This window comes from Aulostomus chinensis, chromosome 6, assembly GCF_037954235.1.
Source record: "Aulostomus chinensis isolate RoL2024-O1b breed Wild chromosome 6, RoL_Achi_v1.0, whole genome shotgun sequence".
Lineage (NCBI taxonomy): Eukaryota > Metazoa > Chordata > Actinopteri > Syngnathiformes > Aulostomidae > Aulostomus > Aulostomus chinensis.
This window is the reverse complement of record NC_141325.1, coordinates 17,311,697-17,339,404: the sequence shown is the minus strand read 5'-3', so window position 1 is coordinate 17,339,404 and position 27,708 is coordinate 17,311,697. Positions and strand designations below refer to the sequence as shown.

The window sequence follows — 27,708 nt, the reverse complement described above, 5'->3', positions numbered from 1 at the left end:
GAAGTTGTAATTCCTATCTTTTGATTTACAACATCAATATGCTGATGATATCTAAAATGGTGATATAAATGGCAAACTGCTCAATATGAGCATGAGTTAATTTATGCATGCAAGATGCAATAAAACTTCATTTCTTCTTCCTGAATCAATAGATTTGCACATTCCAGTCTTTGAGATTGAATCGTCAGGTGAATGCTCTTCTACTACTACATTGTAATTTTCAGGAAGCACTTGTGCTTCTGTAAAAGTGCTCATCTGAATGAGTTCACTCAAGTCTATCTGTAATGAGATGCTATTGATTATAATTTTGCCAATATGGTTCGGAACTGAACAGTACTGAACTGGATCAAGACCATTAACTAATTAAATACAATGATCAAAAGCAACACGTCTCTGTTTATCAAATACAGAATCATTTTTCTTGCAATTCACACAAAAACTCATGACATAATACAGCAATCAAAATGTTTCCATCAGAAATATGAGCATTTGAACCAAAATCTAGTACTCGATAAATATTCAAGTACATGAATTCACAAAGCTTTTCTATTTTCAGTATGAAATGCACCCGCTGATAAAATCCCAGAAACAATGTAAAAGAATTCTAAAATGCTTTAAAATGACGAATTTTAAAGCTTGTATTTGCATGGCTCATTTAATGATGAGCATTTGATGAAGAAATGATGATGTGGGGATGATCGCTGGCCTTGAAGGAAAATTCCTGTTTTGGAGAAGAAAAAACTTTTTTAAGCAGCACGGTGGTGCAGTGGTGCAGTGGTCAGCACTGTTGCCTCACAGCAAGAAGGTTCCAGGTTCGAGCCCCTGCTCCAGCATGGGATCTTCCTGTGTGGAGTCTGCATGTTCTCCCTGTTCCTGCGTGGGTTCTCTCTGGTACTCCAGCTTCCTCCCACAGTCCAAAGACATCAAGAGGGGACGAGGCTGATTGATACTCTAAATTGACCGTAGGTGTGACTGTGAGTGTGAATGGTTGTCTGTCTATATGTGTTGGCCCTGTGATGGACTGGTGACCCGTCCAGGGTGAACCCCGCCTCTCGCCTGAAGGCTGCTGGGATAGGCTCCAGCCCCAGGAAGAAAATGGATCGATGGATGGAAACTTTTTTTTATATGTTCTTACTACATCACACCTTGTTTACGTAATCATGTGAAAAAATAAAGACACATTGTGGCTCTACGCTCTACAATATTCACATGAAACGTACTGCAATCAACATAAATTCAAGTACCTGCAGCAGTTTGTCCAACTAAGTCAAAAGCAGAGTGTGTGGTCCCAAAATCAAATGTGCCATAACTGAATAACCATAATCTTCATTTTTCTTTGTTCTATGAAAGTTTAATATTATGCTGACAGGTAAGCAACATGTCATCCAGGTGGAATCGATAGAAATACAGACATTCACAGTCAGGAGGGCGGAATGGATGGATGGACATGGACAGACAAGAAAATGTCTCTTACCTGCTGCTGCTGCTGCTATGGAATTACCCAGCTTCCCTTCTACTCTCATCGGTGCATTCAAAGCAATTCAGCATTCAACAACTTTCAAAAAATATCTCAGTAAAGCTTCATTAAAATCCTGATGACTCTTTCACTGCTGCATTTAACTAACAACAACAATTGTCATGCATTTGTACATGCATCAACACAAGTTCTGTATTAATACTGATATCCGAATGCTCATTATGCGCCATTATGTTGTTTTGATTTTTGGTAGTTGTTTTTTTTTTAAATGTGTTTCTATATCTCCCTGTCCTCCGGCTGTCTCTGAAATGTCCACTGGAACTCTAGGAAAAATTGAAAATATTCTGAAAGTCCAAAACAGGCACAGATCAGAGAGGCATCCGACCTGGAAGAAGTCTAATTCAGACGGAGCCTTGTTTGGTGATGTGAGCGGTACAGGAATCACAGGTGGCTGGAGGGAAAAGAAGCTGAGGGTGGTAAAGGCAGAGGTGCTGTTGGGCAGGTCCGCCTCCTCAGCTGCCTTATATTAGAAAGAGAACAGGGATAAAGTTAATTCTAATGTTGTAAATGTTGTGTTGTGAACCGTGTTTCAGATGCTAATCGTGGGATAGTGCTACTTTCAGACTGACATCAATGTGAAATAAACAGGAACTAGTGAGAATTGTGTGTTTAGGTGTCGAGCACCAGAGCCTTCGTTAAAATCGAAATAATATCTTAGACGTTCAAGATAAATTAGACCCAAAGGCGGACACTAAAGGGAGCAAAAGGTAAATTAATCTATTGTAAATTTCAAGGAAGAGAGGGGAGGTTGAGGCTCTTTCGAATCCTTCAGAGGGACGAGGTGGTGAGGCATGAGACTGGAGTATTCTGACGGAGGATGGGGGACGAAGCTGGAGGTAGAGAGTGTGCAGGTGAAGACAGGTTGGGCACCCGAAAAAATGACAAAAGCTACCACCAAGGGGGAAAAAAATATGATGATGAGAGGCAGCTCTGTCAGGCACAGAGCTCCAGCTCAGGAAACTACGCCCAGCCTCTGGAAAGGAAGAACACAGGAACCTCATGACAACTCTGGTCCAAAGCACATCAACATCCCCAGAACACAACAAATATCATGAAAGAAAGGTATATTGTTTCAATAATTTCAATGCTTCCAAATAAAAGTCCTCAACTTGTCAGGTTCAGGACGTTCAGAGGAAGGTCATGAACTGACCCTCTCTCTTCTGATTTTTGTGATTTAAGGTCAAAGGTCAGAATCTCCTCATATGATAAATGTTTCTGGTCTGTTTGGGGTCTGGAAATCCATAATGCACACAGAGACAAAGAAGGGAATCTGCTGGTCTGACACAAAAAATGATGGCATATTTCCTCAAATTTTGGCTGCTCTCTTTAAAACTCACCTGAAACCCACTGTCAAATGCTTGAAAGCCTGATTTTACTTGTGAAAACAAGAAATTTGAAGATTTACCTTCTGGCCATGTGGCAAAACACCCCATCTCCCAATAGGCAGACCAGTTCTTCGCACACCATGGGTACGAAAACAAGAGATCAAATGGGAAATTGCAAAATTGTAAAATGAGAAGCATTACAGTGCAAAAGCAAAACTGGATTTTTTTTTGTTGTCCTGACAGATTGAGAGACAGCACACATCAGTTTGATAATTCTGTTTATTTTCAATGTACATTTCATTTGAAAAATATAAATTCTAAAATAAAACATTCTCCTGTTCTAAAAAAAAAAAAAATCACAAAAGTTAAATTAAAAAAAAGTATCAGTATACCTTACCCTAAAATTACATTATTTTTATTTCATTTTGTTGATTTTTGTCTGACATGCACACACTTTATAACTCACACTAAAATGAACACCCCCTCCCAAAATAATTTCCCCAGTTTTGTTAAATCTCTGCTACTTATCAGCTATCGTGGATTATAAATTACTTTTTCTTATTTCGGCTTTTAACTCGAAAGAAACAAACCAAAAAAAAACAAAGGAACAGGTTGCATTTTGGTTGAAGCCAATATGCCATTACGTATACACTGTACATGATTTACAGAGGAAGAAGGCGACTTGTTTGAGAATTGTATTATCTGTACTATCTTTAATCGCAGTGGTGCTTTCAAAATAATTCCGGAACCCACTTGGAACACCTTTAAAATCAGTTTCCACAATTCTTCAGTATGAAATATAAATACAACTCTGATGGATTTCTACCTCTCAGTGCAAAAACTGGGATACTGCCACGCTCAATGTGTTGATGGGTGCCAATGTTAAATCAGACCAAAGGTTTTTGTCTTTCAAGATGTGTCTAACCGTACATTCTTCCTATAACTTGGTCGCAAATCATCCCAGGCTACACTGAATATCGACATGCTGGCTGTGTGTCAGGGGCCAACAACGAATATTTAGATGGAAACCCATTTACGCTTTTGATAAATCCAGCGGTTGACATCAAATAATTAAACATTCTATGTCGCTGCATGCAGCTGACATGGATGTGATCCCTTTCTCACATCGCTATATTTTCGGTCTGACTGATACCTTTTAAGCCACTTAGGTAAAGTAGTTTGTGCAGCACAATCAATCATATAATGTGCATCTCTACAGCTGTTAGTTTGGCTGAGGAAAAATTAAATAATTATGTTTCTAGCCATAAAGAGAAAAAAAGGACATACGCACATGTTACTACACACATACACAAACACACATTCACTCACACACATACAAACACCCACGAAGCATATTCATTAAAAACAAATAAAATAGATGTAAAATACAAGTATGATTTAATTTAAAGAGGCAACGAAAGCTCTGATGTGAACAAAGAGAGATTTAGAGAATTAGAAGTGAATTAAAACTGCATCAAAGTGATACAAATATGTACCTCATCTGCATGTACAAATACACTTTGTTAATCAGTTAATTAACTTAAAATATCCATTTGCAATACAGTGAATCTCTTCAATCATTTCAACACTATAAGAGGATCGAGAGAAAATATCAAAACCCCATGCTGCATCAAAAATCAACATGTTGCATTTGCTCATAATAAGCTTTAAATCTAAAACAAGAGGTAGAGCTATAAGAACAGATTTTTCCTGCTACAGGAAAATGTTATTAGAGTATTTTGATTTTTTGATTTATATAAAAATTCAGACACAACATATACATATACATATATATATATGTGTGTGTGTGTGTGTGTGTGTGTGTGTGTAAAGAGCAGGGAGGGAACCCCATACATGGTCAGAGAGAGATTCAGCCTTTACTGTGATCAGTGATATGTGGAGAAGTTGCATAGAAGAGTAGTAAGGAGTTAAGAGTTATCAGTGTTTGAGTGAGTCTGGCATGACTGCTTATGGTGGAGCTGAGAAACATGAAGACAAAAAAATATTTTTCAGATGTACCAGGAAAAGCAACATTTTCCTTTGTGTTTGTCACATTTCACAGCTCTCTTTTCCTTAGTGTATTCTTCTTTCTTTCTTTCTTTCTTTCTTTTTTATTTGCATCATTATCATTCATTCAGAGCAAAGTTGTGAACTTATGGAATGGATTTTGGAGTTAAGAGGAATATTTTGTGAAAGTTGTCCAGCAGGTTTTTTTCAGAGTTCACCTGCCGGTGGTTCAGCGCTCTACAAGGATGTCTCAGATCCTCTGCTCCTCCAGTAGAATGAATTAGTGTCGTCCGGGTCCATGTCTATTCTAATCTGAGGCACAGTCTTCAGCGGACTCATCTCAGGGCTAAAACACCAACAAACACATTGTTAGGGCACAGGATAACTGATCTACAATAAAAGGTTGACTTGGATAAACAGGGTTCATCTTCCTTTTATGGCTCCGAAGTAACACTTTAAATAGCATTTAAAGTCCCAAAAGACCCTGAGATCGGAGAATTCAGGAACAATTCAAAAGATAAGAAATCTAATGGTCAAAAGGGTTCCACACAAACTCCCAGACTGTGAGGATGAAATATATTGAAAAACAGCAGATAGTGGTCGCTAAACGTCACATGGCAGAATTGTATTTCACGGTAAATAACCGTGTCCATACATCTCAACACATTGTTTACATGGTGTCACTGTGTTGTGGTCTGAGAAGGCAGAAAAACAAGTAGTGATCAGGGTTTGATGGTTGTCTGAGGTCATTTGAGCACAAAGCAATTTGGTTTCAGTCTTAGTGGGACAAGATTAGTTTCAGGGGGTGGGGGCGGTCGAACGTCATCACTACAGAGCGTCAATGCAATTCATGCTCGGACCAAAATCACAGGCAAAATTGATTTTATTTGAAAGATTTTCTACTTTTACACTGGCAATTCCTGTTACACAGCGTCATTTTTCTCCAAGCACCAGGCCACTAAAAACTTCTCCACCTCATCATGAAGCAAAATCAATTTGGAAACGGCTCTCGAGAGCAGTTCTTCTTACGTCTTGAAGAAGCATATACGCACGAGTGCACACAGCTTACAGCCCCATCAGTAGAATAGGTTTTAGTTAGTTAGCAGGTGTGTAAACAAAACCAGTTTGATCCCTGCAGCTGAAGACCAATTAAAACAAATCGTGGAAGTTGTTTGTTGACATCACAGATGTCCTGTGATCACAGCTGCTTTTCACACAGTCCCAAACATTAATCTTCTCGAAATATGACTCTCGTCCGCACTATTTCAACTGTCACGGAGAAACTGTGACCCCTGTGCCAGTGACCCATGGATCCTGGTCATCATGAGAGGTTGTGGGCACGTGGGTAATCTCTTCCTGAGCATCATAATCCTCGTTCCAAATATTCAGCCAAACAAGAAGGCTTGTTCTGCTTCTTTTAGAATAACTGTCTCTTCTACAGCTCATATCAGGGAAGCCCGATGTTTATCTATTGCACAATGCAAACTTGGCCGGATGGTGATGGAACTCACTTTTCTTTCAAACCCTTATACTAACTAGAGGGCACTTGGAGGGCACTAACCTAAACTGAGGCAAACTCAACAAAACACAATGCAAAAAACAAAAAAAACAAAAAAAAAAGGAATTTTCACTACATTACATAAACAGCACCAAAAATGGGATGTCCTTGGAGTAATAAGGTCTCACCCACTACAGTTCATCAGCACCACAACTTACAACCTCCAAAATGAGCATTGCAATAAATCACCAACTCTCCTAACCTGGAAAATATAAGAATCCTTATGAAAGGAGGATAGATTGCAGGATTGTTGTTGTATAAAGTTTTATCTAGGTAAACCTATTCAATATGATAGAGAAAATATAAAAGTAGCTTTGATATTTGAGTAACCTGAATTGTATATACACATATATAGTCCTAGTTTACAGAAAATACAAGGAAACACAGTCTTGTATTTAAAATTTTTCATTTTGTCAGTATCTTGTCTCATCATCCAAGCAGGAGCAGTAAGCAACACGAAAAAGCGTTCCAGCCATATTATCATAGACAACACACTAAACTTAAAAACGGAAAGAGTGCCTGCAAAGATAATTTCAGAAAATATTATAAAGTCTTTTAAATAAGTATACGACTTCAAAAATAGATGCGCATCTGGCTTCCGGAAATATGCTGCATAAATCTTCAAACTAATCTTATTGGTTATAAGATAAACCTCAGTTGGTGAAGCCAAAGATCAACAGAAGGATGAGACAGCTGAGCTGAAACATGACGCAACTGAAAAAAAATACAGCTCACGTTAGTTAACCTGTCTAACCTTTAAAGTTCAGACTGGCGTCATGCCACTTTGCTCAGCGCCTGACCTTTTAATGGCCTTTGATGCCTTAGTGAGGAGGAATAATATAAATCTCTCTCTCTCTCTCTCTCTCTCTCTCTCTCTCTCTCTCTATATATATATATATATATATATATATATATATATATATCCACGTGGTCCTTCATCATATAATGTGACCTAATGTCAGATATCATCCACTCCTAATGGATAATTATGATTCATAATCTGTCATGTAATCATTTTTTGTTCTATTTCTATCAAACTTCATGTGTCTTTTCTTATAGTGCACGGTGCTCTTTTCATGTTTCATGTAAAACTATTTGAACTTGTATTGGATGCAGGTTGCTACAAAATGATCTTGCATTTTGGTCAATTTATCAACCAACACTTTCTCACTCACACCCATGAAAATCTCACCTGGACAAGTAGCTGGCCTGGTAGTAGCGAAGCTGCTCAGCACGATGTGTGTCGTTCAAGGAATGAAGGGGACTTCTCTCCTGTTGAGGGAACAAAGAGGAGGGAACGTTCAGTTCTATCCACCATGCTCAATAATTATCATTGAATCCCTTCTCCTAATTAGAGTAGAAGAACATTCTCTTTTGATAAGTGACTGGGTTTAGATGCCAAGTGCAGGACAATGGATTAGACAGAAGGATGGGTTTATTCTACATTGTTATTGCTTGGCGTAAATTTCCATCATGGACAAAAATCAGTAATCTCAAGTCAAGTCAAGTCAATTTTATTTGTATAGCGCCAAATCACAGCAAAAGTTATCCCACTTTACAGGTAGAGCAGGTCTGGTACCACACTCCTTCAGTGAATTTACACCCGACAATTCTCCATGAGCACAGCAGGCAACAGAAGCAACAAAAACCGTCCTTTTAACAAGCAGGAACGTCAAGCAGGTCCAGGCTCAATGGGGTCGGACATCTGCTTTGACCACAAGTGTGGTTCGGTGTGTTCTTTACCAGTAGTATATAAAGGTGGATTTTATGGTAATAATTAACTTTTTTTGTTCTTTTTGTAAACTGGTTCCCAGAGAGACACTGCATTTCCTGTTATGGTACTCTTTCTGATTTAGACGGTCACAATGCTGCTCGCCACTTGGCATGAGGACAAACAACATAGTTGCTAACATATTTTTTGCTAGTTGCTAACATATTTTTATGACTTCATATTTTTACGATGACGTTAGGTTGTCACATTAGATCTGTGAACTGAAAACTTGGAAGTTTGGTCGTGCAAGAAAAAAGTTAAGGAGGAAAAAAGATATTAAGACAGTTGCAGAAGTTTGTCTGGGAAGCTGGCATGAAGAGAAAAATGAAAGAGAAAAGGAGAAAAACAAGTGTTAATGATCACGCAACATAAGGCAGTCCTGGTGTGAAGAGATCAGCAAATAAAACGGATTACGTCGTGCAGCGACAGAAAAAGTTAAGAAGCAGAAGTCAGGCAGGACATAGAGGATGAGGAAGGAGTCTGCTTCATCCAGCACTGGAGATCGTTGGGGTCTACTCACTGTCAGAGGCCTTATCACCTAAGAAGGGTTCCTGCTCCACCATGTCCATAGGGATTTTAATGCTTGGAACATTCTCACTGTAAGGATAGTCAGACTGTAGGAGAGAGGAAACACAAATCCTGAGATGGGACCTCTGGGTTGTCATCAACACACAAACACATGCTGTGTTTTCTCAGCCTGAAACTGGAAGGTCATTATTGATCATTTATTAATTAAAATCATCGGATCAAATTTGAAACTGATCCTGAAATGTAAGACATTAAATAATATAAATACTTCTTTCAACAGATAAGACCTAAAAAATGACAAATGGACAGTTCGAGTAATAGCATAGATATCAGAACAATGGCGACTCCAGTTTAGGCCCAAGAAATTAGAGGACACTTAGACCAGGTCCAAAATGTGTTCAGCCTGAAAACGTCCAAATAGAGAGAGAACACCAACACTGGCGCAGAAGATAAGCCACAAAGTGACAAGCTGTTGTCATAAATAAGAGAAAAGGGTAGCTACACACAAATATTCCTGTTTCTGATTGTAAAACACATTTATCTTACAATGATGATAAAGTAGTTGATTGATTGATTAGACCAGGGAAGATTTCAACTCCCAGCGACCAAGTCCTATCTATTCTCAATAAAGTCTAAAACTAAAACTTATTTAAAGCAATACTTCAGCCAAAAAGTGTTTCTAGCCCTTGAAATACACTACTCACAAATAGGTGTCTTGAGCTCATTTATATGTCCTTTTTTCCTTCCTGCATCATTTCTTTGTGGTTCCAGAATGCGCGGAACCTCCCGCCACGTGTATTCAGCTTAAGGCTAATGGCTACTGATTACTAGCCGCAGCAATGTCCATCTACACACTCTCAAGCACACTGTCCAAGATAATCTACATCTTTTTAATCCAACTGTATGCTAAATATTCCACAAACACTCTGGTTTAAGCATAAAATCAGTTATAAAAAAAACTTCTGGTTTGTTGCTATTGTGAACATGCGGGGACGAGTGTTAGTAAGTCGGTTCAAATGAATGCTCTAGCTTGCCATGCTACATGCTTGTTCACTGTAATGCCAAAGACAGTTTTGCAGTTGTTAGTTTTGCTGCCAGATGCCCAACATCCTAAAGACACTGGAGCTGATATTAGACTATGAACTGAGGTAGAAATTGGGGCAAAAACAGAACAACATTCTCCCATTACTGGTTAGTCAGATATTGAATGCAAGATGCAGGGATTGTTGATCCCCTGAAAATCATTCAAATGTGAGTATAGCAACTTCTAGTTGGCCAAACCAAAGTGTAAAGTCTCTGAATAGATCAAGGTTCCAGTAGAAAGGAATTATTCGCAAACTTGAAAGGTTAAAGTGTCTGCATTATGGAGTCTGACATCTGAGGATTTTGTTAGGCCAGTGGATAAAAGTCCAGAATCATATTCTTCATGATCTGCAAGAGGAAAGGGGGTTGAGATGATTAAACATTGATATAAATAAGACATTTTCTCATTTCTATGGCGAGAGGGGAGTATATTCCTTGAGTCGAATTCTTGTTCAAGAGGGAAAACCACGACAAAAATTGTTCCAAAGTTCCAATATATAAAGCACTCACATCTTCAGCATCGCTGTCTATGCTGCCTCGTTTCTTCTTCTTCTCATCCTCCTTCTTCTTCTTGTCCTTCTCTGGGATGACATCATCAAGGAATCCGAGATCATGCTGGGAGAACATGTAGTCCATGGCTTTTCTCACTGCAACCAAAGCAAGGATCTGAAAGCAGCAGAGTGAGATGGCTTGAATTAGAGTTTGAAGCACTTCAGAGGCGTTTTCAAAGGTTGTGGGTCTCCCTTGAAACAAAAGATGGGCTAAAATGCCCCTCATCCCTCCTGGCTTTGCTTAGTTTCTTTCTTTCCAGGTTATTAATGGGATCATGATTATTTGAGCCCAGAGAAAGTCGACAATCATGACAAAATTGTGACTTTACATAACTCCATTAAAGGCATACTATAGTAAACAACAACAACAAGGGATGTGGAAATTTAAATGAGGAGGAGGAGAAAACTATTCTAGCTTGTACAATATTAAACTTTTGAATATTTCAAATAGCAGTATTCCTTACAATCTTAAAAAAAAAAAAACTAAAGCAAATGTTTACACACTCATCTTTTTAGTCCACTGAACAGTGCAAGATATACTGAAGGAAGTAATTCTTAAGCAATACATTCCCGATAAGAGTAATACAAAGTACAACTCAAATAAAAGGCAGCAGCCTTGAATGCTCCATCCATGACCCAAAACATTAATCACACAGAACAACAAGATAATCATTATTGGTTTATCATTCGTAGAGACAGCTGACAGTAGCCACAATTCATTGTAATCACCCTTGATATGATTGTTTTCTGTTCTCATATCAAGAAAAGGAAAAAAATCTCAGAACATGATAACAAGTCCATCCCATACTTTTGTAGTTTTGTAACGTACGGCAGGGAATATTCTTTACATATCAGCTGGAACAATAAATGAATTAATAAATAAAAAGGTGGTTTTTTTGTGAGTACTCTCAAGGATAGAATGTGTGCTGGTCGAACATTAATGTAATGGTCTCTTACCATCACTGGGAATATAATGGCAGCCACAGTGGACTTGAGGATCCAGAGCAGAGCCAAGCAAAGGACCTGGATGAAGGTGAAGAGGTGGACCTTCCTGAGGGGAACATGTCGCAGGTAAATCAGGTCTGGCTGATGTTTGGCTGGCATCAGAAGCAGTTTGAGACGATCCATGAACTGCACACAGACAGACACAGGTATAAACATAAAGGATTTTTTTTACTGAGCAGCCAAAAAGTTATTTCAAATATCTGTTCACTCCACGTGATGCAAAGACAGCAAGCAAGAGTGACGTTTACCTGCACACCATTGAGAGAGGCAACTCCCATATACAGGAAGACTCCATACAGCACAGGCATGGGGATGAACTGAGGAAAAACACTATGCTTTACTTTTATGTTTCAGTGAAACTTTTAGTCCACTTTATATGCCTCTATTCTATGCTACTGTTTTAGAGAGGGTACAAAAAACACAGTACTTCTAATTTTCAGTACTAAGAACTACAGTGTGATGAAATATGATAACAGGAAACAAAGTCTGTCTCTGATTTATTACCTTTAAAATTGGAGCCATAAATACCGAGAGTCCAGTCAGGATGAATACACACACACCAGTGACCCTCTGCTCTCTGAGAAAGCAAAAAAAAATGGTAGAAAATATTGTTTATGTCAAGAATAATTGTTTGTTACACAACCCTGACATGGCCATGGAGAGAGAGATAGAGAAAGAGAGATAGATAGAGAGATAGATAGATAGCACTGCAAGATATACATGTATATTGTTGCGTCAATCTAATTAATTTGTGGCCACAGTATTTAACTTATTCCTTGAAAATAATTTTAAGAGGTTATATGTTGTGGCCATATATTAAACTGTGGGAACTCCTTTTATCTCATGGCCTCAAAATATTAGCATTTTATTCACTGTGTACCTACAAATGAATTCTCTTAATTTGTAGTCATTCCTGAGATCAACAGTTTTTCATTTGTTGGGAATAACTTAAATAATGGAACATTGTTGATGGAATAATTAAAACTAAATGATAAACATTGAGAATTATTTAAAATTCAAACATCTCCAGCAAAACAGAAGCCTTTTTGACCTCTGCAGGAAGTTGCTCTCAAAAGATAAAGGTTTGTTAGTGCAGCTGACACCCGCTCTGTGTGTGTGTGTTTGTGTGTGTGTGTGCGTGTGTGTGTGTGTGTGTGGGGGGGGGGGGGGTTCAACAATGTCACCACTCACACAGGAAAACCACAGAATGTCTTCAACATTAAAAAAAAAAAAAAACAGATGAAAAATCTACAGTGTAAATAGCTGCAGATGTTAACCTGCAGCATGTTTTTGTTCCAGGGTTGATGTTTACATGACAGCAGGACATCCCAAAAAATAATCTCAGTGACATTTGTAGTAAGATTGAGACAAGAAGCCAAAGAGAATTGTTTCAGTTTTCATGCTGATAGTACCTCCATGTTTTGGCTTCTTAGGTGTACAATGACTGCTTAATTCAAAGTTAAAATACATTTTCTACTACAATTTCAATCTAATTTTCATCAAATCTGTAATAATCCAGGAATTGCTTGCTCATGGTTTTGCTATACAGTGTAGATAATTTTACTGTCATTAGCTGCCAAATTTTCTCTTGACACGACAACCAAAATTGATCATATTGCACAATGGAACGTGTCCAGCTTCAGATCAAATGTGATTAATCAACAAAATCAGGACACGTTTGTAAATTCAGACATTTTTTTATGAATGACATGATTGTCCTCCTTAATTTTCATGAACAAATACAAGATAAACACTTCTGCTTGAGGCCGACCGTTCGTGGGCTAACATGTTGGTCCAGTCTCACCTCACACCCAAGAACTTTGGTTGCTCTCCAGGAGCCGATGTTTCCGTTTCCATCTTCAGGCTGTCGATGTGAGCGATTGAGATGACGGTGGCCGCAACATACCAGGGAAGACCCATGAAGGAGCAGACCACCAAAAGTACAGCCACCCAGAAGAGATCCAGATGGTAACCAGCCCCTTTCTGGTACGTAAACAAAAGGTTGAAAGTCATGCAAAAAACAGAAAGAGACAGGCAAAGCTAGCAAGCTACTTTTATATGATCAAGTAGGAGAGTATTTCCATTTATGACATCATCTTTTAAAGGGACAGGCAGCATAACTTCAACAATACCTCTGAAGAGCTCACTGCTGGAATCCAAGACATCATTACAAAACTTGAGCTGTACTCACTAGAATATTTCAGGTTGCTTTTTCTAACTGAACCGTGTTCAGTCACTGACATGAAACATCTCTCACTCCTATGGGAAGAATGGGAATCATATTTGGCAGGCGCGTGAAGGTAGCCAGTGTGCTGCACTACAAGTCACACACTGTTGTGGAAAAACACACCTCACATCAGTCAGATTAGAGGCACAACCAGGGTATCAGAGACTCTTCTACAAGCGATGAAAATATTTCCTTTTTGACCTGGCCAAAAGGAAGCAGCCTTATGAACATGTCAGGGGCTTAATGATTGCCAGACAACCTATTGTTGAAGCATGCATCCCTGAGGGAAGACGCGGAGCAATTCATCCATCACATCACTAACATGAATATATGAACATCAGAATACATGTTTAAATTTAAGTTTGTTCCTCCACAGCTTCCCTTTCACTTGTATACTCAGGGATTAATGGTGTCTACTCAAACTGCATGCTAACAGTACTGGTTACACATATAATACACAGATATTGCTGATTTTTGTAAAATTTATTTTTCAAATATAAGATGAACAGCTAAAGAAGTTGCAGTCTAAGATGTGAAGAAAAGAGACTCATGGCAGCGACTGTAGCATCCCATCTGTGGCACAAAAACTACCAAGAAATCACTCACTGGTTGCCATGTTCTTCTATACCTTCAGCTTGTGCTCCTTCCTGTTGACAATCACAGCAGTAATCTGTTGGTCCATGAAGATGAGAATGGTGACCAGCAGAGCGGGCAGAGATGACGCAAGGTAAACCCACCAGGGGTTTCCTCCAAAGGGAGGCACAAACCAGCCTCGTTTAGGACTTGTTGGCTACAGGTCAGGACAACAGAGCGATCAATCAGTGAGTCAGTGAGAAAAAGAGGGATCTGAGATCATCCATCCATCCATCACTCCATTCATTTTCTACCACAAATCCTACTAAGGGTCATGGGGGAACTGGAGCCTATCCCAGCTGCCTTCGGGCGAGAGGTGGGGTTCCCCCTGGACAGGGTGCCAGTCCATCTCAGGGCCAACACATAGAGACAGACAACCATTCACACTCACAGTCACACCTACGGTCAATTTAGAGTATCAATCAGCCTCGTCCCCTCTTGATGTCTTTGGACTGTGGGAGGAAGCTGGAGTACCAGAGAGAACCCACACAGGAACAGGGAGAACATGCAGACTCCACACAGAGAGACCCTGTGCTTGAGCCGGGGCTTGAACCCAGAACCTTCTTGCTGTGAGGTGACAGTGCTGACCACTGCACCACCGTGCCGCCTGGGATTTGAGATCATTACTTGCACTCTTTTTCTCTGCTTCCATGCAGCCACTTGTGGAAAATATAGATCAACATGGAAAACCTGTCATGACCTTTTTGTCTAAACTGACACCAGGAAATGATGTCCATAGAAACTGTTCGTAAAAGTGCAGATGCTTTCAAAAACTACTTTGCAGGTAATTTGATGAACTATCTGTCCATCAAAGAATAACTTCAACCGATACAATCAACAGAAGCAGGGCCCTGCTGGTTGAAGAGCAAAAACATATTTTCCATTAAGAAAGTCTAGATTGTCATTGTTTGCTCTCCAGTAATAATGTCAAGGATGATATAGCAGCATCTATGCTGACCTCTTCAGGAGCCACCCATGTTTGTGTTTCTCACTGTGGTCACACCTTAACAGGGACCATTATTCCCCAAAGGACTGTGGTTGGTCTGAACCATTTCAAGCCTCACAAGATGGATTCACATGTGATCTTGTAACTGTCCGAAACCAGGCAATTTTTTTTTTTTTTCATTTTGTATTTCAAATGCAAAGTTGCTTGGTTGTACTGGACTCCAGTAAGAACTCACCTTGAATTCAGTTGGCACTATTAGTTTTGGAGTATCGACACCTACAAGCACATCAACTCCACAGAAGATGAGAATGGCCAGGATGATGGCAAAGTCACTGATGAGCTTCCTCACCTGGGTCAAATAAACACAGATTTGACACAGTTCTGCTCCGCAGTATGATTCTAAAAATATGTGGAAAACACATGAATTTGCTGTTTTAAATGAGTTCAAAATGTACATCACGATAACTCACAGTGGTGGGGAAGAAAGGACTGGTTTTGAACTTCTTCAGAGCCATGGAGCAGGTGTAAGTGCCAAAGAACAGGATGAAGGACATGAGTGTGATGTCAGGGACGAAGTCACAGGCCTTCCCCACCAGCTCGCCTTTGTACTTCAAGCATTCTGTCTTTGTGAGGGACGACCAGGTGGCATTCATAGGCTGTGTAGGAAAAAAAAATAGAGGGTAACCATTTCACGCTGAGTGTCAGAGGTTCAATGTGAAGACCGAGATCAAGTCAAGCCAGTTTTCTTTGTCACAGTAACCTCTAATCTTATCAGACTCTTCCTTTTTGCTTCTATCATTGTTGACCTGAAAAACGTTCACAACACAACCGTCTCTCCAAGCACGATTATCTCCTGTTATTCACTTGTGATTGGTATGAAAACTATGACCCAATGCCAAAATTGTAAAAGATAGCAAGTGGCGTTTGGAACAAAGTCATTGCCTGGGAAAAACACTTGAAGTAAGATGGCATCAGATGAGATGGCATTTAACAGCATAAATAATGTTTCATATAAAGCATCAAAAAAGAGGCGATGGTAATATTTCAATATAGGTATAGTAGATGTAACAAAAATAATACTGTGGAAATGCGTTCATTAGCTTTGAATTCTAGTTAGTTAGTAGAAAAGTTTTCTCTTTCCCTGCATATTTAGGTTCTTGTATGTCCTTTTGTGTTACTGCTTTATTGTTTAATTGTTGTTAGTATTATTAAGAGAGAGAATTTGATGATTGTTCAGACTGAAAATATGATTTGTCAGAAACAGAAGAGAAACACTCACCAGGTCAGTGTTGTTCCAGTACCAGATAGAGGTACCTTCCATGGGGTCGGCAATGATGTCTGTGCTGTTTTCTGCAAGAGCAGAACAAAACACAAACCTCCTCCTTTAGTAAGTTACACTACAAATGTGCGCTAACGTGTATTGCTGGATAAAACTAATGACACAGGTCTAAAAGCAGCATCTCAACAAAATGTGAACACTGCTTTTTACTTACTGTACTGTTACTTAATAAAGAACAAGTATTTTTCAAAGGAAGTATTTCACTGTGTTTTTAGCCTTGCCTAGCCTGAGAAGCCTAACTCAACATGGGGGTACACTGGTGTAAATGTACATTGACAGCCCTGATCTGGGCTGTTTTAGGTCTTAAGCAAGATGTATCTATTATTGGTATTGTACATGTGAAATGGTTGAATGTTTTAGCTTCCAGATATCATCTTGATTGTGTTGTAGACCTTTGAGCTGCAGGAGTTATTGACTTACTTATCAGCTCTCTGATTGCACCTTAGTTAATTATTTGGGATTAACTGAGTTTGGTAGGGATAGGGTTAAGTTTAGGAGGTAGGGGAAGTTTGGCCTGAGGGGAATACCATATACATTCACATACCCCATGAATCACAATATAATTCCTGACCGCCCTTGAATAGCCACTTGTTTTATGGGTGCCCTCGCCAGTTCTTGCAATTTGTTTCAGAACATCTCACCTAGAACAGCAGGAGCCATGCAGAGGCAGTCGTACTGGGTCACATATTCTTCCATAAAGTCAGAGTTGATGGGATAGTGGTGAGCTAACTTCAGCATCTTCTTGAAAGCATCATAGATGAAAATGAAGCTGATGAGACAGGAGAAGCCTTCCTCGGTGAAGCGGGTGAAGTACTGCACCAGGAAGCTGGCATCCGTGGCTACAAGCACCAGGCAGAGGAACGCTGACCACAGACCGATCCACAGACGGAACTCCAGGTAGTCAAACTCATTATCTCTGGTGAAAAAGAAACAGAAACACAAAACCAATATTGGAAACAATAGTCAGCGTTTCATATGGTGGATTATTATTGAACAGTAAAACAGTCATGTGTAACATCATAATAGTACATAATATGATATTCGACACTAATTTAATACCATTATTTAACACTGACATTTAACACAATTTTTTTCCAAAATAATTCTGACTGACTATAGCTTGGGGCTTAGAGCTGAAAATTTGAGGGGATTACATTAAAAATCAAGATTACCTGGATAAGATCATTTTGAGATTCAGAGGATGTTTTAAGCTCCTTCAGTGTCACAAGAGAAGCTGCTGCTTTGTAATTCAATCAAATTAGGAGTTATGAACAAAACTAAATGACATACTTGCTGAAATTGAAGAGCAACCGTTCAAACACTAGAACAGGACCTGTGCTACTGAGGATGGTGAGAGGCTGACCAGCCAGCAGACAGAAGACTCCGCCGGCAATCGCAGTGCCCAGAAAACTCTCCAAGACACCCTGATGACACATGATGAAAGGAATTTTAAGAGCACTGATGTCATTAGGGTACATTTGGGGAGTCCTCACTCATTTTATTACACCTGACACAGCATCATGATCTCACTTTTAAATATACAATTTTTTAACTGAAATAAAATGTTATTGTCTTTTAAAAACATATATTTTATTACTAATTTACTGAAAATATGTCAGTAATTTCCTCTTATTATTCCTGTTATTTAATGCAGTACACTGACATTGGAAAATGAAAATTTGCACCAAAAAACCCACTTTAAAATGATTTTATGGTCAATTTATAGATGTTGACCGTATTTCTTGGTTTTTTTTCTAAAGTGTCTCCCTACAATCCCCACAGTTGCAGCTATTCATCAAAATCGCTTCAAAAGAGGGGCCTGCTGTTGACGGTCAACATGGTGTTCAAACCACCTGAGATTTAAACCTGTGTCTCACCTGCATGTTTTCTGTAGCATCCCCCAGCAGCCCACCAAAGGTGATGGCATTAGTCACAGTTCCCAGGTAAATAAACAAAATGGCTGACAGGGCTTGAATGTGAATTGCATCGGTGAAGTCACTGAGGAAGAAAGGCGCTTTCCTTTTGATGTCAAGTAAGAGACCTCCGCAAAACCTGAAACAGAGACAAGAGAAGTTAAAACAAACCTGAAACAAAATGTGATTGTGTACAGTGTAAACCGATTTGGCTGTCATAAGAAACAAACTGTTGCTTTGACTTATTTTGAATCAACAGAGCATTGCTTTAACTCTGTGTGCAGGTTTAGTTTATACTATTTTACCTTACTTTGCTTGGACAACAATTACAGAAGTACATTCTTCAAGTGCCAAATCACAACAATTTAATATATTTGAAAAAAAATCCTGCAGTCTAGACAGTATGCATGTTAATTCTTATTGAACGTTACAGCACAGTAATTGTCAAAAGCTGGAGTTGGTTTTGCTGACGCCTTTATACCTTCCACTCTTCTGTAGCTCTTCCCCTGCTCCGTGTCCCCCTCCTCCATGACCTCCATCGTGAGGCATATCTCCATTCATCTGAGAATCTCCTCCAGCATACATGTTTTTCCTAAAATACACAGACACACATATATTTTTTCCCAGTTAAAGGTTCAGTTGTAGCACTGTGCTGTGTCAGCGCATCGCTTGATAACTGAAAACTGATGGATGGCATATCAAATTACCAACTAACTGACTGACAAAATTTAGTTTTTGCTTGAAATGTCTCCACAAAAATGGATTAAACACCATTCTGCAATAAGTCCCTTTCACACCAGTCTCACTTATATATTATTGTAACTCTAATATTACAGTAGGGGACACAAGGATGCCATTAGTCCATTCTAGAATGTGTGCCCCCTGTGGGTGAAACGAGTATTACAAAATCAAACTGACAAAACCATACTTTTACCTGCCTAAAGAGTCACACCAAAAAAGTCTGGTCCAAACCCCTTTTTTTTTTTAAAACCATATTGAAGTCTTAAACAGAGGAGAGAAACAATTCAACTCAGACTTTAAAAATGGATCATATTTTTTCCCCTACTGCTTCTCTGGGTCGCTGTATACGACGCTATCTAATCACCGTACAACAGGATACCTTCCGAGACCTTCGCAGAAAGTGAAGTCATCGTGGCCCAATTTTTCTTGCTGACATTAAAAATATTGTACATAATTATCTAGCCTGAACAGTCATTGCTCACATTTACAGCTGACACTGGGAAGTATTTTTCAACTTTACTGAGCAACACTGCAGCTTCATCGACCACTCGCTCTGAGCTCCTTGACTGCTCTTTCATAATTGAAAGCACCTAAACACACCTCAGTGATTTTGCAGCGCTTGCTTTTCTATAACATAACTGATTTACTGCACACGTCAGAACCGTCGCTGATCTTTGGTTTTGTTCATGTTCAGTGCACGCGATGCAGGGTTAATGTGACCACATCTTCTTTTTTTTTCTCTCAGACAAACCGTTGCTCTGTTTATCACTGTTAAAATATGACTCAGTGACATCATCTGAAGCAGGAGAAAATGCGCTGCATCACAAGATGTGTGTGAGTGTGTCCTCCTGCACTGTTTCTTCAGTGGTAATATGTAGGAAAATGAGTTAATGGACAACCAAAAGGATCATTTAAAGCCTGAGGTTCTTGTAGAATCTGGATTTGAACACTTGTGAGTCGGATAAGATCAAAACCAAGATACCTTCATGCTTAAGTCACTGCAAACTAGGCCACTGTTACATTTGGTTTCTGTGTTTGAATTTTTGAAATGAACAATGTAGATGATACACTGGTAAAATTCCACAGAAAGTCAGCAAAAAAGAAAAATATATCGACATTGGAAATAATATGGCAAAAGTTGAAGTTACGATTGTCAGAATCTCAAGAAGAAAATTCTCAAATCAGAAAAGCCAATGAAATGCATCTGACAGCAAATATTTCTTTACTTTTATATATGTGTAATGACCTTTTGTCAGAAGAGGGGAGAGATTTCGGTGGCTCTATCCTGATGGCGGGATCCCACTCTCCAGGAGGAAGCACAATGACCTCATCCAGGAACTCATCGATACCAGCCAGCAGGTCCTGTCTGTCCTTGGCCTTGTACGCAATGTCATGGAAGACCTGGACTCAGCCACAGTGATGGAGTTCAGGCATTCAAGTGTGAAAAGTTGGCAAATAATAGAGGGGAAAATGTGAGATTCCATGCACACATTTTACAAAAAGTTAATTCATCAAATTTTGCATCTTTTGCTCAGTTTAGCTTCATGTTTAACCTGCTTCATCCATTTTTTTGTTCAAAAGCAACAACATTTTTTGAAGGAAAACATCCCGCATTTTGACTCTATTGCGATTGGCAGATTTTCTCTTTCGCTGGAGAGAAATAAAGCAGCTTTTCCTCTGAGGACAATATTTTTGTCCACAGTTAAAATCTGAAATTTTGATTTGTGTATCATCAGCGTACCCAAATATGTAGCTCACCTCATCTGACATCAGTGTGGCGATGGCTCTCCCAATCTCATGATATGACTTAGCTTTGCCTTTGGGTCCAAGAAGAATGAATAAAAACCTGTAAAGAAAAACAAAATAAACATCTGGAATATCAGAGATTTTGCTTTGTCAAAACAATAAATTGCTAAGATGTTAATGAATATGGCCACAATGGTGATGCAATGTTAAACACATCTGCAACACAAGACGAGTTACTAACTCATGTATGCTACTTGAAATCAAGTCAGGTGAAATCAGATTAATAATTTTTTTTGTGCAATACTGCTAACAGACAAATGCTAACACAAACAGACAGAAATTCTATCTATATAGTTCCTGTGTTACCACATAGAGAACCCTGCTCATCTTATGTAGCTCCACTGGCATATGCAGCCAGACTACAAACTAAATAATTTACAGTTTAGGACCTAAATTACATCATGTGTAAAGTTTGCAGAGTCAGACGACTAAAACCCTGTCTCATGGAACTCTGGACTGACACCTCTTTCCACATGCAAAATGTATGGTCTATTTTCAAATTAAGACAGGATTCTTAGCCACCTTGTGGGAACTGGAACTTCTGTTAAGGCTCCCAGCATCACAGCTTGCTGCAGTCGAACAAATGCCACAAACGGTGCATCTAGGAAGTCCACCTCGCCCACTAGTACATTGGAGGCCTCGGCGTCTCTGGGCAACTTCTTCATGAACTTGTTTCTCAGCTAAAAGTACAAAAGAGAAGAACAGGAGGAGAAATTAAACAGTCTGTTCACAGCACCAAGTGGCCTTATATGGTAGGCTCTAAATTAGACAACCTATATCAAACAGGACAATACCATTCAGTTTAAATGTCAAACCTGAGGACTCCCTATGTATCTGAGTAATTATTAACACAAGGTGTGTCACATCACTTTCTGTCGTGGTGATGGTGAGATGTGTGAGGATTGGAGATAAGGCACCTGCTGAGCCTCACTTGAACACTTTAAACTATATTCAAGTCCTGTATTGGTGACTCGGAGGAACTCCCCAGTCTTTGCCCTTACTGAAAAACTGCAAAACCCATTCAGAGGGGTTTAAACATGTTTAACACAAACCCTTTTTCACTGTGAAATTCTGCCATTGACAAATGTCTATCCCACAGCGCAAATATTACAAGAAACATTTACTGTATGGACCTTGAGAGCATGTCGAGTGTATGAACCTCTGCCGAGGCCATCTCAACTAAACCCAATGTGGAAAAGATGCACCTTTTCATGAGGTTAAACAGAACTGCCTCAAAATATTACCACGACCAGAAAATCCCTTGACAGTCAATGGGTAAGTTTTAGAGGGATTATTACATGGTCAGAAAGCTGTATTTGCGTGGAATAAAACATTAAAATATGATCCAATTCAGTGGGTGGCACAGTTGCAAAAGGAAACAAACAAACAATGGTAATGGAATTGTGGTCCTAGGATCACGGTGATGAAGCTGCTGTCTCCGGGTGTGCAGCAACCTAATATTTTAACACCTTAGCTATGCCTTCCTACTCATGGCCAACAGGGGGCAAACCCACTATTCGGAAAAAATAAGCCATGATTGTACAAAAGTGTATGGGAACATTAACGAACTTTTCACCTGATTAGTTGCCTCAATAAACTTTTTTAATTGGAACCAATCATTATATTCAAGGGGTCTCTCATACAGCATGACGTGCTCCTTTTAATTCTGTTCCTGTTTAAAGTAAAATAGACAACCCCCCCCCCCCCACACACACACACACACGCACACACACACACAAAAACAATAACATTTTGAGGTGCAGCACAATTGACAAGTTGCTACTATTGTGTTATTAAATGACATAAGAACTGCTCCACCACAGCTGCACCCTCTGGTTTGTCTAAAGTTTATGACTGACAGTGAAAGCTAGAACACATCCTGCATGTGTAATGCAACTCTTCCCATTCCTACCCCAAGAGCTATCGGTATAGTCACTAATGCATGATAGCACACGTTCACAGGTTTGAAATTCCAAAATGAATGACTCATGAAAAAGAGAAGATACATGAAACATAGTTAAAACATAAACAGGATTTGAAACCGCAGGAAGGTCAACAAGAATAAAGATAAACTTGACACAGACATTGGTCTCTTTATGTGGTCAGCAGTGAGATGAAAGTGCGACACCAAAAGTTACTACAAAATTATGACTCACTTTCATACAATGTTGTGTCACACATCAATGATCATCATATTCAGCCCAACCCATCCTGATCTGAATCCTTACACTTCTAGATATGTGGTCCATGGATCGGCATATTTGAAAGAAGTTTGAACACAGTTTGGTCGTGTACGACACATCTTCTACCGATGCTTGATTAAGAACATTGGGACAGATGATTATCGTGTGACATAATCCAAGAAGTTTCGTACAGGATGTCCCAGAAAACCACAAAAGAAAGTCTAGCAGATGCCAACCAACTCATCTGGAGCTGTTGGGTTTCAGTGTTGCCCCCAGAGAAGTCTCAAGGTACAAAATGAGTACCACATTTGGCTTCAAATTGAGTACGTCAGAGTTTGAATTACATTACAAAACACATCACCAAAAAAACAAACAAATTATCATTGCGTCCAATCAAGATGAGGCCCCTAGAAAAATCTAAAATATGAAACAAATCATGGAAAATATCATTTCTATCCTCTTAAAAATACCAACCTAAATCAAGTAAACAGTAACATAAAACAAATCAAAATGAGGACTGGTTTTCTGTCTATCTCATATGATCATGTCAGCCAAATCCAGATCATGTCCTGGCAGAATCACTGCCATCAACCTCTCAGGACGGAAATCCCATAAACCTGTGACCTCCCACTGGTGAGATCCAATCAGAGGCTGTTGAGCCTTCTTGGCAAAGGTTTTGTAAGTAAATGATTGAGTTGAGAGGTTACACCTGCTTAACTGCACACCCTGACCTGTGTCCCAACCCAGCTGAGCACACTACAGTGCTCTTTTAAGCTATACCTGAACAATATGAGAATATTTCAGTCATATCACAGAATGATATTAATGCCCTACTTCCTCTCCTCCCAGTTTGTTTATGAGATTTAATATAATCTTTGACCAAACTGGTCAATCTGATGTTGCTTTCACACCAAAAATGATTTAATAGTTGTGCGATAGGTTTACATATAAAGCCAAGCATATATTACCAGCTCGGTCTGCAAATTGTAGATTTTATCCATCTAAAACAACCACAGATTAGCGGTGTAAATATCTATTTCCTTGTCTAAAAATAAAAAAAAAAATCCAGCAACCAATTACTTTTAGGGATTTGGACTCATTCCTGCACTACACAACATTCACTAGCACCATTGAATAAGAGGCCAAAGGGAGAATGCATGCCCCCGAGCCCACCGAGGCAATATCAGAAGGGTAGTTATAGACTGAGTGGAAGTTGTCTTTTTCCAACTGTATCTGTCCCAAAGGGGGAATTACTGGGTCTGTGTGACCTAAATCTCCTCTCCCAGTAGACTGATTTGGGATGTGAGCAAATGTGGCTATTGCTAACTTTCATGATCTAATGTTTTCCTGATCAGCATCAGGTTTACCTATCCACTGAGGAAAAAAGACCAATTCCAGGGATTAAATGGGCAAAAAAGTAGCTTTCTTCAACAGAATATGATCTAATTTAGCTATCAGGAGTCTGCTAAACCAGATTGGAATTGCAGGATTAATCAAATTGGGAATTGTGATACTCTCTGTTAGCAGCTGGTGTTTTGGTATTTTCTAGAAACTGTTCGACATGTGTGTTGGTCGCATAGGATAGAATGAACCATACAATAATCAGAGGGCAATGAAGAAAGAAACGTGATGCAAACAACAGAAATTCATAGATAAACACCGTGTGTCACAGATCGGATAAAGACTGTATATTGTAAAATAGTGGAAGAGGACCATAAAATAGTGCAGAATTGTGTTTGGGTGTGTACTTTAATTATAAATTAATCATTATTCTATTTCTTTGTTATTTATTAGATTCTTGGTCTGAACTGCAGCCTCCCCTTGATACTGTATTGAGTTTCTATTGAGACTCTCAATAAAGTAGATACATATTGCAAACAACTGTAGTATAGTTTTATAAGACTTAAGGCTGAAGCAGACTGGAACAAATACTTCAGACAATACTATCTCAGTGCTGAAGCAGCAACTACAGTTAGCCAAGACTGGTTTTATCTGGTGCTGCAGTTCAAAAAGCCACATCAGGCCACAGCTTATTATAAAGGGGAGTAATCACATTTTATCAGCCCTGAAAAAGCATTTATTTGACCAAATCACTCATTAATATCTTGAAAAATAATATATTTTGTCACCTTTAAACTAAACTACTGATCCCACTGCTGTTCGTCTTGACGCTGAGATGAGTGAACCAGCCGCTGGCAGTAGCTTCATATTTAAAATACAGATATGATTATCAATGCTCTTATCTAGCTCTCTGCAGTAAAGCGATTAAATCTATTTACCACAAAGCTGACCGTTTCTGTTCCTCGCTCGACAAGCTGTACGTAAACCTTGGGTTTGATTTGGTCCGAATTGCTGCCCCTTAACTGTCTTTGAATGACAGACATTTCAGTTTCCAGGTCAAGTTTTAGTTTAATCTATAACACCGTGTTAAAAAGTCATTCGTGAGCAAAAAAATCAAGCTCGATTTGAATTTGAGAAAATAACCTCACCACTGCCACAGTTCAGGAATGTCCACAGTAGCCTATGTATCAAAACGTACTTGATTAACTGTCACAGCCCTTAATCTCCAAGTTGAGACTGATATTAACAAGACACAGTCATAATACAATATAACTGTTTATGAACCTCAGTTCATAAAAACATTTTATATCTGTTTTGAGCCGGGGCAGAGTCAGACAATTCAAGGCTTCATCCAAGCCTGTACAGGGCAAAGGGCAAACATAATGTGAATATGCATTTTTGTTTCAAATTATCCATGAAATTCCATGATAAAATATCAATAAATCGTTTGGAAATATATATGTTAAGGTAAAAGGAAAAAAAAACCTCTGACTTAAGAGTTCTGATACCAAAAGATTTTTCACTTATTCAACCCCCCACAAATGAGGCAAAAGTCTGATATAATTAGTTGCATATACTATAGGAAGGTTATGAACATTTGTATCATTAATCATCCTGAAAAATCTTTTGTTGTGGATTTAACGTCTCATTACAAATCTTATCACTCTGCCAACTTTAAATCTGTCCCATAACAATCTAAGCAGCTCGAAATGCAAATCAAGGATTCCTATTAAGGAAAGAGGAAAGGAAAAGAATTGGATTGCAGAGGAGAAGCACAAAACTGACAAAATACAACAGCAGAAAATGCAAGATAACAATCGTCGATTCCCACTTTAATACTGCCAGGAAGACTCACCTGATCTTTTTCCGGCTTGTCTGAAATGTCATTCAGGCTGCTGGAGGTCAGGTTGCGGTGAGTTGTGGTGGGGCTGTCTGTTAAAATACAAGATAACCTGACAAATTAACCCCGTAACCTTCGGCATGACGGAAGAACTGGATGGAAAACCAGATGTCAGGGACCCGATAAAAGACAGTGGCCCAGAAGGCTTGCTCCCCAAGCAGCACCATAAAGGAAAACAAGGAGGCCTTCATGCAGTAATAATGAAAATTTGATCACCATTAAAGGACAGTAAAGGGATCTTGATCCTCATTGAAGTCGGTACTCTGAATGTAGTGCCTTGTTTGAAACAACAGACAGCTGACACAGACCGACAGATACAAACTGTATGTTTTGGTACAATAATTATGTCCGTCTCGCACATCAACATCTTCCACTAACTGCTTGTCTCATCTGGGTTTGGTGAGCAGCACACTCTGATAGACACTCTGCTGACGTTTTGCTTTCAGATTGTCAAACCCGCATCGGACATTTGGTTTGACAACAGAACGAGACTCTATGTCGGTGCTGAAGCTGTCACAGACAGGAGACGGTATCTAGAGAGGTGCAAATCTCAACGAGTGCAAAACGTGATGCCACTGTACACTTTCATACGGCTCGTCATCTCCGCCACCTGAGTAACAGACCTTTTTCACAGCAGCCAGTTTGACATGAAAAAGTCTACGAACAGGTATTGCTCATCTCACTGAGACGCTGCACGGACAGTTACCTGCCATTCCCATGCAAATCTGGTTGATATGAAAAGGGTCTATCGGCTCTTTTCACTGAAGCCATTGACATGTCACTGCAGGGTAAACACAGGCGTCACATTGATTCTAATTCTATTCCATTTTGGTGGACTGGTATCCCTGCAGACTAAATGGTAACTGACCAGCAAAACATGCTTAAGAGTAACTGCTGTCAAGAAAGGAAACTATGAAATCAGAGACACTGCCTCTATTCACACCTCAAGTGATCCTCACAACTTACTGCAGCGCCAGTGTTACATGGACCTTCAAATGTGATTTTGATATATTTAAGCTACACAGCCAATAAAACAAAACAACAACCACTACTCAGATAGAACAGTTTCAGGAAGAGTAACAGTGGCTAATATTGAAACCAAGCTGATCTAAGATAGCAGTTTTTCCCTTTGAACCAAAGGACGGCAAACATTGTGAGTTAGTCGTGTGTGTCAACCAGCTGTAAGCTGTTTGAGCGACATTAACTCCCTCCTTGCTTGCCTGACTTTCAAGAAACATGATGTTGATGGCGACACAGCTTCTATTGTCTCTGTTAAAGTCAGTTTCACAATGTCTTTCTTACTTTGCATGTGTT

The 27,708-nt window shown here is 39.3% G+C and overlaps 1 protein-coding gene across 10 annotated transcripts in view; it reads right to left on the bottom strand.

Annotated features, from left to right (window-relative positions):
- Positions 1–3,130: 3,130 nt before the first annotated feature.
- slc4a4a (solute carrier family 4 member 4a) overlaps positions 3,131–27,708 on the bottom strand; it is a 54,836-nt gene continuing 30,258 nt past the window's right edge. For 5 of the 10 annotated variants that reach the window (XM_086206878.1, XM_086206877.1, XM_086206870.1 and 2 more), the window contains 20 exons: positions 26,350–26,426; positions 21,493–21,650; positions 20,923–21,010; positions 20,411–20,565; positions 18,905–19,015; positions 18,388–18,562; positions 17,801–17,934; positions 17,152–17,426; positions 16,451–16,521; positions 15,642–15,827; positions 15,407–15,520; positions 14,221–14,382; positions 13,170–13,348; positions 11,870–11,942; positions 11,614–11,682; positions 11,318–11,491; positions 10,320–10,475; positions 8,719–8,812; positions 7,620–7,699; positions 3,131–5,215 (listed from right to left, as the gene is read on the bottom strand). In XM_086206878.1, the coding sequence (XP_086063004.1) occupies positions 7,656–7,699; positions 8,719–8,812; positions 10,320–10,475; positions 11,318–11,491; positions 11,614–11,682; positions 11,870–11,942; positions 13,170–13,348; positions 14,221–14,382; positions 15,407–15,520; positions 15,642–15,827; positions 16,451–16,521; positions 17,152–17,426; positions 17,801–17,934; positions 18,388–18,562; positions 18,905–19,015; positions 20,411–20,565; positions 20,923–21,010; positions 21,493–21,650; positions 26,350–26,426 (2,495 nt within the window). In that variant the 3' untranslated portion in view covers positions 3,131–5,215; positions 7,620–7,655. The remainder of the gene's footprint in view (positions 5,216–7,619; positions 7,700–8,718; positions 8,813–10,319; positions 10,476–11,317; positions 11,492–11,613; positions 11,683–11,869; positions 11,943–13,169; positions 13,349–14,220; positions 14,383–15,406; positions 15,521–15,641; positions 15,828–16,450; positions 16,522–17,151; positions 17,427–17,800; positions 17,935–18,387; positions 18,563–18,904; positions 19,016–20,410; positions 20,566–20,922; positions 21,011–21,492; positions 21,651–26,349; positions 26,427–27,708) is intronic. The other 5 variants (XM_086206872.1, XM_086206876.1, XM_086206869.1 and 2 more) reach the window with 1 other exon arrangement.